This window comes from Hemicordylus capensis, chromosome 2 (genome assembly GCF_027244095.1).
Source record: "Hemicordylus capensis ecotype Gifberg chromosome 2, rHemCap1.1.pri, whole genome shotgun sequence".
NCBI lineage: Eukaryota > Metazoa > Chordata > Lepidosauria > Squamata > Cordylidae > Hemicordylus > Hemicordylus capensis.
Window position 1 is genome coordinate 364,969,710 of NC_069658.1, and position 14,891 is coordinate 364,984,600.

The 14,891-nt window shown below is 47.2% G+C and overlaps 1 protein-coding gene across 6 annotated transcripts in view; it reads left to right on the forward strand.

The window, feature by feature from the left end:
• Positions 1-14,891, forward strand: part of AFAP1L1 (actin filament associated protein 1 like 1) — a 111,834-nt gene that overhangs the window by 69,341 nt on the left and 27,602 nt on the right. For 5 of the 6 annotated variants that reach the window (XM_053300471.1, XM_053300473.1, XM_053300474.1 and 2 more), the window contains exons 4-8: positions 345-442; positions 4,556-4,667; positions 7,186-7,284; positions 8,530-8,741; positions 9,835-10,014. In XM_053300471.1, coding sequence (XP_053156446.1) covers positions 345-442; positions 4,556-4,667; positions 7,186-7,284; positions 8,530-8,741; positions 9,835-10,014 — 701 coding nt within the window. Of the gene's footprint in view, positions 1-344; positions 443-4,555; positions 4,668-5,346; positions 5,522-7,185; positions 7,285-8,529; positions 8,742-9,834; positions 10,015-14,891 lie in introns of those variants that run through there. The other variant, XM_053300475.1, reaches the window with a different exon arrangement.

Below are 14,891 nucleotides of genomic sequence, written 5' to 3' on the forward strand. Positions count from 1 at the left end.
ATGCCAAGAAAGAGGGAGTCAGGGTCAGGTTAGAATGTCCTATGTGCAGTGTTATGAGTTTTGTCCCCAAATGCCACTATCCCTTGACTTAATAGGTGTACCCTGAAAGGAAAGGGCTGTCCACTTCTTGACTCCTCAAACCTTTCTTCTTTCCTTATCCCCAGTAATTGTGCAGAAGTTAGACGCTAAGCAAATCCAATGCCCTCCACCCTCATGGGCACAACCAGCTAGTAGGAGGGAGGGAAGTGCATTAAGACAGAGGAGGGATCTGTGATGTAACAGGAAATTGCTTGTTCGGATTCATTATTGCATTGTTCAGCATCTGGCTTCTAACCTTCCTCCAGATTGTGACCTGCGTGACCTTAAGGATATGCAAGAAGATGATGGGGATACCAAAGAAGGTATCAGCTTGGAGCTTTCAAGGAGTCAGTCAACTAAAACTGTAAGTCCTCCCAATCGCTAGTTGCCTATTATTGCATGCTCCAGTATAGTGACAACTGGTTATGCTGGAATTATGTGGACACTTGGTGTCTAGAATGAGCTGTGCAAGAGTCCAAGAGATCCTCTTAAATATTCACAGAAGCAGAAACAAATAACAAGGAGCAAAGGGCTGCAGACACAGTACTATCCATGTGGTTTCAAATGGCTGCAAAATACAGCTTTACGAGATACTCAGCAGGGCAGGCGCATAGCCACCATTGAGCACAGGAGGACAAGCATCCCTTGGCCACCACAGCCCTGAGCATTACTGGGGGATGCCAAAGGCTCACCCCCACTTTTCCCCACATCTTTGGCTATCCACTAGAGTGGCTCGTCCATCCCCACTCGTCTGTCCCCTATGCTGGGTGCACTATACTGGGCTTCATTCGCATGCCATTGGAGTTTGGTTGGGCAGAGAAAAATCACATCCACCCCGACCATTACAGCACACAAATGAGGTGCCAAGTGCAGCAGGCAGATGGGCACCTCTCCTGTCTTTTGCTGGTGACCACGTCCCCTTGCATATGACATCATACGCAGGGGGCTAACATGTGCATGCATTACCACAGGGGCAAGCGGCCACTTGTTGAGCTCATCCCGTAGCCGCCGGCGAGTTCCCTATGCCTCTTCTGCAGGGAACATAACTAGGGAAGCTAACTATTTGGAACATTCATTTCAATTACCTTATATTAAGGTCATTCACATGACCTTGTTACCCAGGGTGGGGAGGGCTGGGGGGGAAGGCAGAATCACACCTACCTACCTACACACACACACACACACACACACACACACACACACACACACACACATGATCTAGCTGAGTGCTGCTCATGCACCTATATGAGCTGTGCTACTGGGAACGGCATGGCCATCTGGAGGTTGGGGGAATGTAGACCGGCCTCCAGAAATCCCATAAGGCACTGCATGAGGAGCGTGGTGCATTGAGGGATTTCCCCACTGTCGGGCACTGTAGACACCAGGCTCTGTGGCTGCTCAGTTTACAAGCAGTCCGAGCAGCCACACAACCAGGAACTGAGGTAGAAGAGTATGCTCATGCTCCTCTATCTCAATAAAAGCCTGAGTAAAGAACTCGGGCTGGCTCTTTCCTCCCTCATGACCCCTCTCTTTGCAGATCCCTGACCACTATCCTTTAAAATATATATATAGATTCCTCTCCTCTACAATCAAGAATATCTTCCGACCACTAACAGTTGCATTCCAACTGTCATTACCCATCACAGGCTCTTCCTCCCTATCTGCATATAGAATCTCCACTGCCCAATCACCATGGTGCTTCTGCTCGCGAACTCTCACGAGAGCTGCCACACATGAGATTAGCCACGGGTACACCTTAAAGAATTATAGATAGATAGATAGATAGATAGATAGATTGCCAACCATGTTCAAATCAGCATTTAAAACCTAAGCAACAGAAACAGAACAACCAGCAACAATTCAGGAGAGAAATTTTCTAAATGAAGCTTTCTAAACTGTGGTTTGGTTCACTAGCATTACTGGAATTACATACTTTATGTAATCTGAGTGACTGCAGACTGTTCAGACCATAATGGCTTTCATACTGATTTCTAGTGATTCCTGTGCATTTTCTTGTATTGTAGCCACCCCCTCTTCTTTTTCTGCCCACCATTGGTTCGTGTCAATGCTTTGTGAGGTGTTTTTGTTTTGTTTTTAAAAATCTGTTTGATCTAGAGTGCTGAAGTGCTGCAAGGTCTCCAGCGGCTCTGCTGCACTTAATTGCTCTGAACTGCTCCCTCCCTATGAATCACTAAAGTGCTTCAGTGATCCAAAGAGTAGTGACCAAAAATAAAATAAAACAAACCCACCAGCACAGAACAGAAACTGGATCAGGAAGGTGCAGGGGGCAAAGTGCAGCCAAAGGTGGTATCAAACTCCTCCCTCCCCCTGCCCACATCAAACCTACTGTTCCTGCCCCAGCCATGATTCCCATGGAAATCCATGGTCTTAAGTGTAGATAGTAGTTGGAGAAATGCACACTGAACAGCTGGCATGCATATGATCCAAAGAAAAGGTGGTGGTTTTTGCTTCACATAAAGCATGGACCTAGAGCCCATTCGCACTAGAAATGCACGGATTTCCACATGCGTTTGTTCACTCAGCATCCTCCTCCATGGAAATCAACACTCGGCATGCATTCAAGTACCATTTACTACAACTACAACAACAACAAATATTTATATACTTCTTTCAAAAAAAGTTCCCAAAATGGTTTTCACAGAGAAATTTTATTTGGGTCAAATCAAATGCCCAGTGAAAACAAACCATGTTTAAGAATTTCCATAAAATCTGCAGAGTAGGGACCAGATGGGTGATCTTGGAGAGGGAATTCTGAAGCCTGGGCACCACTACAAAAAAGCCCTGTCACGCATTCCCATCAGCTGTGTCTCTGGGACCCAGAACATGGCCTCTGCAGAATATCTCAATTGGTGTGCAGGTTCATATAGTAATAGGTGGCCCTTTAAGTATCTTGGTCCCAAACCACGTGAGCCATTAAAGGTAATGACCAGCACTTTGAACGGGGCCCAGATACAAATTGGGAGTCATTGCAGACTGACAAGCCATGGAATCACAACATGATTCACGCCATCCATGTTGGTGTCATATTCTCTTTTGCATGCATTCCACTGATGATAATCCCAGGTGTCTGATTGTAGTCCAGTCTGTTTCAGAAAGGACATGATCTATATTGAGTCAAAACTACAGCCACTGGAGGATGCAGGGTGAGCCTGGAGAAAGGCAATGTCCCCACCCACCCCACCCCCGACCACTGACCACCCCCCACCCCCCACTGGCAACAAAACTGAAATCTGAAAAAGTCATGGCTGCTTATTCTGTATCCATTCATCCCATTGTTATGCTTTTTTGCATTTTGTAGGCTTTTATATTATTTCAAAGCCTTTTTGGGCAGAAGTGATAGTGAGACCAAAAGAAACACCATAGGTGTGCACAGCCACCATGTCTCTTTCAAACCACTTTCGACTCTTCAAAAACTATTGTATGCCTCCAGTCTAAGGGAGAGCTTGGTGGCAAACTGCAGCTGTATCTGTGCTGGAAGAACATGGAGAAATGAGGGCAGGAGGCTTCCATTTGGAGTGGGTAGAGAAGCCTAGAAGCCACCCTTCTCTTGCCCTGATGGGAGTGGTTTGTTTGTTTGCTGGACACTCTCTCCAAGGAAGAGCTCTACTTAAGTATCTGTTGTGACCCCAATTGGGAGTTTTAGTGCTAGTGCATAGCCAGGCTCCTCAAGAGTGCCCAGTAAATATTACATTCTTTTCTCCCCTGGGATGTCCTTCTGCTGAAAACAAGCAGCTGACCATAAAAGTGCCCAGGCCACACTGAGCCTACAGAGGCAGAGAGCATGACCGGAATCCCCCTGCCCATGCATACATGGAAGAGCTATTCTGACGATCAGTGGAAAGCGGGCTAAGGGTGCTTAGCCCACTTTCGACCGATTGTGAGACTCACCGGGCTCGCAGCTGAGCCTGGTTGAGTCAAAGCAGGTCACCCGCTTTTGTAGTCCTCCCCTAAGCCCAGGTTAGTGGAGCAAGCACTCTGCTAACCCGGGCTTCCCAATCGTGAGTAGCCTGGCATGGCTCCGCACCATGGCTACTCACAAGTAGACCCCCAGAGGGGAGGCGAAAATCCACCTCCCAGCTCCGGGGGTCTCTCCAGTATGCCCTGCGCACTTGCGCAGGGCATGCTGGAGCTTCCGGGGGCCACATGGCCCCCGAACTCCCCAGCCCCCGCCGGCTCTGTCACGGAAACAGCAATTGTGTGGGCGGCTGATCCGCCCGCCCAGGGCTCCCGCCCTGATCGTCTGCGGGGAGAGCGGGCTTAGCCCGCTCTCCCCGCTGAGCTTCACAAACCAGGTCTCACTGATCATGAGACCCAGCTCGGAGTCTAAAGATGATTAGATGCACTGCTCCTTATAAATGTATCCAATTTGCCAATGTTTTTAATGGGGAGACGGGGGCGAAGGCGAATTAATACAGCACAGTGTCATTCATGTTGCCTCCCCAATTTTTCCTCTCAGGTTTCTGGGGAGCCACCTCCACCATTGCCCACCACTCCTCCTCCTGAAGATTATTATGAGGAAGCCCTGCCACTGGGCCCAGGCAAAGCCCCGGAGTACATCACATCCCACAGTAAGTCAAACTGGCAACTGGAGAGAGAAAGCGAGAGCCAGCAATCTGGGTCTTGACACAGCTCTGTGTTCTGGCACTCCCGTATCAGACTAGAAAAACAAAGGCTCCTCCCAGGTGTCTGACAATTGACAGGCTTATAATTGGTAGGCCCCGGGGAGGGAAATGACACTGTCTGGGGGCTGCCACACTCCTTTTCCTGCTTCCCTGCCCCCACCCCACCCTGTCTCTCAGATGTCACAAGCAGTTGTTTGCTCAGACTTGCCTGGAAATGTACCAGTAAGCCCTCAGTGTCAGGAATGTGAGGGGCTTGACTTAGACCAATCTCGCTCGCTCTCAGCCTGCCTGATAGATTAGTGGAGGGCAGGCAAATGAACCTAACACCTGCTCTTGTTTCTCTTAATAAATGCTAAGCCCTGTTGGTCCCCTGAAACCCCTTTAAATCACACTTCCAGGGAATGAGCGATGGCGTGTTTAAAGGTTTCTTGGTGAGCTGGGTGTTTCATGGCATCAACATTGCGAGCATCATCAGGAATGAGTGAGGCCTGCTGCCCAAGAATCTGGGGAAGGCCTCCCTTAGCAAAGCCCAGAAGACATAGGGAAAACTGTGGAGAAGGGTGGGGGAAATGGAGGTTTCAGCTCCAGGGAGAATCTACCATATATTTTAAGCCCCTTATGAGGTATAAATAGCCACCTAATGGCGCAGCAGGAAAATGACTTGACTAGCAAGCCAGAGGTTGCCGGTTTGAATCCCGGCTGGTATGTTTCCCGTACTATGGGAATCACCTATATCGGACAGCAGCGATATAGGAAGATGCTGAAAGACATCATCTCATACTGTGTTGGAGATGGCAATGGTAAACTCCTCCTGTATTCTACCAAATTCAACCATAGGGCTCTGGTCACCAGGAGTCGACACTGACTTGATGGCACATTTCATGAGGTATAAAGGGAGCAAAAAAGATTGGAATGGAGTGCTCAGAAGTCCTGTGTCTAAAGGGAGAGTCTTGTGCTTCCTAACAATGCCTGTGACCTGCAGGGAGTGTCAGGAAAGGTGTCAAGAATCAGAGAGCTTTTCTCAAGCAGAAGTCATAAAATACGTCACTTGGCTGCCTCTGCATGATGACATCCTCTCTCCTGTGGCCGTGGGGCAGAGGAGGGGCCGAGAAAGGACTTTGCAGTTTAAAAACAAACTTTCCTATTAGAGTCCCATTTCCTCTTCTCTTTCTTATTGCCTGCCTTTTTTTCTAACTTAATTGGCAGTAAAAGCTTTCCTGTGTCATTTCTCAAAGTTGGCCTGGTGGTTTGATGGCTCTAAGCTTTCCTATGGCTCATTGTAGGAGCTCAGAATCTGAGGAGTGAATTAGATCTCCCTGTGCTGGATGGGGGTTGCACTCCCCTGGAAGGAGCAGGTATGCAGCTTGGGAGTACTACTGGACCCAGGCCTCACTCTGGTATCTCAGGTGGAGGCCATGGCCAGGAGTGCTTTCTATCAGCTTTGGCTGATCCTTGAAGGGGACAACCTCAAAACAGTGGTGCATCAGCTGGTAACTTCCAGGCTTTACTACTGCAATGCGCTCTACATGGAGCTGCCTTTGTACATAGTTCGGAAACTTCATTTAGTTCAAAATGCTGCAGCCAGATTGGTCTCCGGGGTTTCTCGGAGAGGCCATATTATGCCTGTTTTGAAACAGTTGCACTGGCTGCCGATATGTTTCCAGGCAAAATACAAAGTGCTGGTTATTACCTTTAAAGCCCTGAACAGCTTAGGCCCAGGTTACCTTAGAGAGCGCCTTCTTCTGCATGATCCCCACTGCACTCTAAGGTCATCTGAGGAGGTCCGTCTCCAGTTACTCAGAGGCGGGCCTTCTCTGTAGCCACTCCTGGGCTGTGGAATGCACTCCCTGCAGAAATCCGTAATTTGAACTTTTGATTGGTTTTTAGGAGAGCTCTTAAGACCTATGTATTTGGCCTGGCCTTCTTGGGTTTTTAAATTGTTTTAAAGGGTTTTAATTGTACCTGTTTTTCAGGATTTTTAAATTGTTTTATCGTTTGATGATTATGGTATTTTATAATTTTTAATTGTTGATTGTTTTTAACTGTCTTTGTTTTATTGTAAACCGCCCTGAGCCAATTTTGGAAGGGCGGTATAAAAATTGAATAAATAATATTAAATAATAATAATTTCAGCAGCACCTTCCAATAAAATCTCCCCCACAGCCCTTGTGTTCCCCCACAGCCCTGCACCAGGTGAGCAGGGCTATAGCTCAGTGGCAGAGTGTCTGCTTTGCTTGCAGAAAGTCCCAGGTTCAATCCCTGGCAGCATCTCCAGCTAGGGCTTGGAAAGACTCCTGCCTGAACTTTTGGAGAGCCATTGCTAGTCAGTGTAGACAGTACTGAGCTAGATAGACCAAGGTTCTCCGAATCAGTATAAGGCAGCTTTCTGTGTTTCAGAGAAGCCACATACTGGAGGCCTTTCTTTGTGTGATGGTCTGAAATATCCCATCTGTTTTCTGTGCAGATAGCTCCAGTCCCCCAAATTCAATTGAAGATGGATATTATGAAGATGCAGACAGCAACTACCCTATCACCAGGATGAATGGAGAACAGAAAAACTCTTGTAGGTAGCATTGCAAGGACTTGTGTTGTGTATAACCACAGGGAGAACTGAATCGTCTGGCTGTTAAGTACTGAGCTGTTGGCCTGGTGAATGGGGGAGAAGGCATTCAGTCAGATGATATCCAAAAAATGTAGACCACCATATCCCAGGGAACCTATTTCCATGTTATACTAAGGGCTTTGTATTTTGCAGAGAATTGTAAAGGAGGAATACTGTGTCTCCTTGTCCTAGCATATTGCAATATATAAGGAAGCTCTGTATTAACCTATGATAGCACTAAGCAACTTACTCAGCAACAGAGCTGCAGTGAATGTGCATTTGTCTGTTGCATAACATTTTCAGTATTCCTATTCAGAAACTCTTGTCTATCTCCGCAACCTTGTGGCCGACAAACTTGCCCTTTAAAAATTAAAGCTGGGCTTGTAGCAAGAGTGTTTCATGGCTGTGTGTGCCCAGTGGATCATATAAACTATACCCAATAAATGCATTGACCAAAGAGCTCCACCTTGCTGGAATTGGTTGTGTTTTTCTACAGGCTGCACAATAGTTTTGGCCTTCTCACATTCCTATAAAACCTAGTTTAGTTAGAAGTTATCTTAATTTGCAGGGAATTTAGAGAATGGTTACCCCTCCTCCAAGGTTTGAATTATAGACATAATTTGAACTGGTATATTTGCTCTAACCTGAACCATTTTCCCCACCTAGAATGTAACTGGGAATAGGCAGTGAAAAGTTCAACATTTTGTCAGTTCAAACCAGAACTTAAAAGACAAAGCAGACCACAGTGTATTGAGTCATGATAGCAAGCATATGCCTCTTGGGTTCCAGTTGAGACAGAATGTGTGTTTCTAGACTGCTTCTCCATAAAACCTTTTGTAAAAATGTGTATATAGCTTTTGCCTGCCTTGCTGCAGCTCAGCAGGCTCTTGTCAGGTATTTGTGAAAGTGAAAACAGGACAGCATGTTCTACATAAATGGAACGCATAGGAATTGGAACTTGACTAGCAAATGTCATAGGTAGTAGGCCTGCGGCGGGGTGTGTGTCTCTGTGTGTGTCTGTGTGAAGGAAAAGCAAATTGTGTAAGTTCAGCTCTGAAGTCCCTCCACTGAAAGATTTCTGACTTAATACATACACAAACAGATAGAAGCTGTAGCCCCTTGAGAAAAGATTGGCATTCCACATATTTCACCAATGATGTTGGCAGTAGCATCTTAGCTGACTGTGGTCTCCCTGCTGCCTTGTAGACAATGACTCTGATGCTATGAGCAGCTCCTATGAGTCTTATGATGAAGAGGAGGATGATGGGAAAGGACAGAGGTTAACACATCAGTGGCCATCACAGGAAGCTTCCATGAACCTGGTGAAGGACTGCAGGATTTGTGCTTTCCTGTTGCGCAAGAAGCGCTTTGGGCAATGGACCAAGCAGCTGACTGTCATCAAGGACAACAAACTCCTGGTGAGTTGGTGTGTGGAGTGCCAAAGGGTTTGTAAAGGAGCAGGATGTGTTGTGGGAAGGGAAGTAGGTGCATCCTACTAACGAAGATGTCCCAAAGATATCTTAGAATTAATCTCTTTTAAATTCATGGGACTGGCAAAGGCCCACTCTTCTGGGGATTGACTGGCCAGTGGAGTGGGCTACTTAAAAATGAAAAAGGCAAAAGCCTAGGGTGGGACTCATTAATAAGCCACATATCTACATGGTTCTCCAGTTGGTGTCCATACACCATAGTGTATTGGCTGATTGGAGAAGCACGAGTAGTCGGCTATGCTTAACCTGTTCCCTGCTCCATCTATTTCCCCCCTCTCTGTGAAGTTTCCAATGCAAATATGCATTTGGAAGTCTGTGGAGTGGGGAAGCTGCACAGGTGATAACTGGAATAGGGAAACGGTTAACCACCAGATGCCACTGCTGCTTTGATCTCTACTGTCCCTCCAGAAGCAGCTTTTCCTGGATTTGTTAAGGGACTCTTGAAACAATATTATATATTTTGTGTGTAATGTCTAGTTTGGCCCCAAATTAAGTGAAAATAACTGGCCAGTGTTCTGTTCAGTGCAACCTTGGCATTAGCAGGCCACCAGGGCTGCTGCGCAGGTGATAGGCAGCCCCAGGCCTTTACCAGGGCCAGGCTTTTATTGCTGTTGGTTCTGTGTGAAAATCCTTAAAACAGCATGTGGGCACTTGTTTTGTGTGAGGCGAGTGCCCAGACACACTGTTTTGAGGCGTTTCACAACAGCCTGTCTCCACAGTGGCCTCAGGGCTGCCTTCTACGTGCACAGCAGACTGCACTGCACAGAATTCTGGCCACTGTTTCTCTGAGGCTAGCAAGATTGGAGCATTTCTGTACTCTTTGGTTTGGTGTTAGAAGTCTCTGGTTTTAAGGCTGGGTACTTAGTTAAGCAGCAAGACTCCCTGAATGTCTCTGCCTTCCTCCCCTCCACCCCCACCCCTGCCCCAAGCAATATGTCCCTGCTTTTTCTTATCAGACCTTGCAAGGTTCAGGAAAGACCTGACTCTGAATGAACATTTCTTTCTTTTTTAAAAAATGTAGTGTTACAAAAGTTCCAAACACAGACAGCCACACCACGAGGTGCCCTTGTGTGTTTGCAATGTTGTCTACGTGCCGAAGGATGGACGCCGCAAGAAGCATGAGCTGCGCTTTTCGCTGCCGGGAGCGGAGGCCCTGGTGTTGGCAGTGCAGAGCAAAGAGCAAGCTGAAGAGTGGCTGAAGGTACCTCTTTCAGCCACAGGGAGCCTGGTGCCTTCCCAAACCCCAACTCTTCTGTGGCCTATCTTTCCTACTGTTTCTTCTTTTGAAACAAATACCCTTTCTGTGTACAGCTCTCCTCCTCTGATAACTTTCTGAGATGGACAAAAGAGTGGCTGGGTCCTGTGGGAAAGGTACTGTTATCTCTCTAGTGGGGAGGGGGTTTCCTCAATTCTCTTATCATGCCTGCCTGACTGCAACACCAGCTGTGGAGAGAAATAGCCAGCCAGCAGGGCAGGCCTTGATGACCCCCCTCCCCCTTCCGCTCCCCCTCTGTTAGTCTGGAATAGCTGGGGAGGGCAGGGGAGGAGCTGTTTGCTTACCCACCCACCCCACTGTTTCCTGCTTTTGTTCTGAAGTAGCACAGATTCTGTAGGAAGCTATATGGGATGAAGTCATCAACTCAGCCTTATGGCACTGCCTGGAAAAGGTGGAATTCAATATTACTGTCTGGTGTCACCTTTTTGTCTTTTTCCCCAAAGAGACCAGTTCTGTCTATCCCATTAAAGCAGCTAGCATATGTTAGCTGTTAAAGTAAACACAGTGGTAGCTCTGTGCTTACTCACAAAAGGTCTCTGCCATGGGCACTGGGTGGTGTTGTATGGACTCTATGGTAGACCACTGATTAATCCCTGCAACTCAGCTTTGTAGAGAAAATGGGAGGGTTGCGGCATGGTGGTTTCTTTGGCAGTTCTCAATTCCCACCCCCCGCCCTGCCCCACCCCACCCCACAAACATGCATCCTTGGTTTCTACCAGTGAGATAAATCTCCTTGGGATACATGCTTGATGGAGTTATTTGAATTGGAAGAAGCATAACAGGTTTTATAGATCAGGTTGTGTTGGGTAGCAAAGAATTATTCGTGCAGAAGAGGTTTCATGAACTCTTTGGTTCAGTGTTGCTGTTTGGTCCCCACCCCGCACCCCCACTTGGCAGAACAAGTGTGTTTTGGCTTGAATACTGTCAAGAGCATTGGCATTTTTAAAATCTCCCTTCCTCCCTGTGCTCTTGGTTGTTTTTAGATCTTTCTGTTTTTGCCCTTGCTACATATATCTCTGCTTCTCAGCACTCCCACCCTCCTGCCTGGGATGCAGTTCTTATGGTCCTCCCTTGCTCAGAATGTTGAATACTCCCTTGGCCCTGATCCAGTGGACACTCTGTGGTGTTGGCTAAACCCAACTTGCATGTGAGGCATTGAAATAAAATACCTGAGCAGATATCTTTTATTCAACTAGACCTATTCTGAGGCCTGAAGAAACCACAGTATGAACGTGACAGGGCTGGGGAGTGGATGTGCTGAAGAAATTAAGGAGAGGCTGCTGCTTTTGTTCCTCCAGTCCTGACTGGAATCTCTTCATAAAACCTGTGTCAACATTCCCAGCTGAAATGGAACAGACACATTGGAGATAGGGAAAGCTTTCTGGCCAAGAGATGATAAAGGGCCTCCATGATCTCTCTTCTAAACGCTGGTTAAACTTCAAAAAGGACAAAATAAATAAAGCCAGTTTAAATATTTTGCTCTATTTTAACTTAGCCAACAACTGAGAGATCATGGAAGCCTATTAACACAAATTAGTAGGAAAACAATGGTTTGCACTCTCCCTGTCTTCAATCTGTCTAACATTTCGCTGAGTCCAGAAATGACCAGCATTGTATTCTCCGGAGCTCCTCTGTTCTCCATACAGAGGTTTAGGGGCTTGAAGGGTACTTTGCTATGCAAATCAACCATCTCACAATTTTATGAAGCTCCATAGTTGAAACCAAATTTGCATTTGAGGGCTTCATAATCATGGAGCTTGTCTACTCAGGCACTTTGCAGCAAAGCGAAATGGAAGAAGGGGTGGCAGGAAGATTATCCTGCCACTCCATTTACTTAAGGAAGTACGTGCACGTGCGCACACAAAAGGCTTCTTAAAGCCTTTTTGCACTTTATGCCATGACGCCAAGTGGAGAAAGGGGCGGCAGGGAGGTATCCTGCCGCCCCATTACTAAAACAATCGCTGCAGCAGAGCGCCGGAGAAGGGGCGCTCGAGGAAATAGTATGAACCATTATTCCATGAAATACGGGCACCGGAGGGGGGGGGGAGCAGTGGGAGGGGTAAGTAAACCCTCCCGCGCCTTAAAGTAACCCCCCACCCCAGTGCTGGACCGCAGCTCCGCGGTTCCGTGCACACCCCTAGACCCTTCTATACCGATCCCCACTGTAAGAGGAGACTCTCAAATGCCCACTGAGCCATTCGTCCCACCATTGGCATTGACGCATACAGTGACATCTATGCTTCCATCGGTATCGGCAGCAAACTTTACATCGGCATTGATGTTGACGTTGAATTTTCTGGTGCAATCGACATCGGTCGCGATCCCGACCTCCTCGGTGTCATCCATCGATACCAGGTTTGGCACCTTTCACTGTGCTCTACCAAACTCTCCACAGGCTACTGTTGTTCCACAAACATACAAGCCATTGGCTCTTTCTCTGGCTAGAATGTCGGTGAAATCTCCATTGTTGCTGTTCGATACCAATGATGATGCCCTCCTGGATTAGGGGACTGTGAAATCTCTGCTGAACATATTGGATTCCTCCACTAGTACCCCTTCTGGCTCCACTTTTCAAGGTTTCCTAAGCAGATGTTAGGATGTGGAGGTTGATGGAGAGGAAGATTTGCCTCCATTGACCCCATCAATGTCCCCTTTTGGAACTGCTGCTAAATCTTCGTCTTTCCAAGTGGCGACAGTAGTCCTGCCTACTACTACTAATACCTCAACATGGAAACCAACATCTACGTTTGTTCCCCCTCTACAGAATGTACCTCAAAAGGACCTCATTCATGCATGGAGTTTTCATCATAACTTGTCACCAGCTGCACAATTCGATTGGGCAGAGTTCCAATTGTGGAAAACGCAACATATGCTTCAAGGTCTTATCCCGCAACAACCAGTGGGGACCATTCAACAGTGAGTACTTCCAGCTCACCCTCTGGTCCATTTACCTCCTAGGCCCACTGGGGCTCCAGTGGTGCTGAGCCAGTGTGTTCAAACTACACCGGTGCCATTGGATGTACCCCTGGTGCCTGTAGCGCCACCACCTCAACTTCCAGTTGCACCTCTTGGAGGAGTTCCAGATCCACTTGCACCCTCCTGCCCAGCAGAGATACTGATCCCAGGTGAGCCCATGGAGTCATCTGACAACTCGTACGACTCTTTGGAGTCCTCGGATACTGACACGGATGTGGAGGACGGTGCCCCACAAAATCCTTTGGATCCTGTTTCGGACATGCCACCGAAACCATCCACTTCCCCAAACGAACAACTGAAATCAATACGAAGATGATTCAGCAGATGGAGGAGATGTTGGGTCTAGAGGTCAAGCACCCTACTACCGACCTTGAAGACCCTGTATAGAAAATGATGTCAGCTGTAGAATCTATGCAGCCTATTGATCTGCCATGCTGCCAGTCATTACTAAAGCAGCTAAGATGGCATGGAAGGTATTGCAAACGTTCACACTTATGTCCAAACGTTTGGAGACTCTGTACCGCATACAGGACAATGATAATTCCTACCTATTGAAACATCCCGTTCCAAACCCTGTAGTTATAGACTGCACATTTTCTAAGTCCGGACTCCAGCATACTACCCCTTCTGACAAGGAGGGTAGGAAACTTGATGTCCTTGGGCACCATGCCTATTCCACTGCAAGCCTTTCTGTCCGCATAGCGAATTATGCAGCCTGCATGGCCCGCTACAATTACTGTCTCTGGGACTCCTTGCAAAAAGAACTTGCCACACTAAAGCCAGAGGAGTTTATGACAAAATTTGGTGAAATACTTAATAAGTCGGGTGATCTCACCAGACAACAATTAAGCACTTTCAAGCGCTTGGCAAAGACTGAGTCTAGAACAATGACCATGACAATCTCTCTCAGACGTCATGCCTGGTTGTGATCTACCACGTTACATTAACAACATGAAGACTGGATTAGCGAATCCACAGCTACGATGATGGACACTCTAAAAAAGTCTAAATGTACGGTCAGTTTTTGACTGCTGCTGCCTCGACCCAAGGCTCCTCCTGTTATTGGAACTATAACCGTCAGCGTTTCAAGTACCAGGACCGCAAAGACTGTAGGAAGCCTTACAAACTCCATCAAAGGAAGGGTTATGGCCAAAGAAATAAGAACCAAGGCCCTCATACTGGAAAGGACAGTACCAAACAGTCTCTTTGATTTCAGAGACTGTCCACTGCTTGTACCATCATCTCTGGCCGAAGCCTTAAACACCAATGTTCTGGTTGTCAGTGGCGTGCCTTCAATAACAACTCATTTGCCACCCAGTGTGATCAGATTGGCCAGTCATGCCTCGGCATGGCATCAGATAACATCAGACCAGTAGGTCTTAAGAATTATCAACACTGGTTACGCTATCGAGTTCATAACTTTGCCAAGCTTCAAGGCCACTCCCCCAACCCCGGCGCTGTGGCAAGAAGTACAAGCTTTGTTGAAGAAAGGTACGATAGTACCGGTGCAGTGGACAGACCTACTGAGGGGATTCTACTTATGCTATTTTATCGTCCCAAAAATGGATGGAGGACTCAGGGTGATTATAGATCTCCGCAGCCTAAATCAACATGGGGATACGCACAAGTTCCGTATGACAACGTTGCAGGGAATTCTTCCGCTCCTGGCCAAGGGGGACTGGCTTGCCACGTTAGACCGCAAGGATGCATACTTTCATATCGAAATTCAGGACAACCACTGGAAGTTCTTGAGATTTGCAATGGGAAATTTAGCATTCCAGTACAGTGTTCTGCCCTTCAGCTTATCAACAACACCGAGGGTGTTC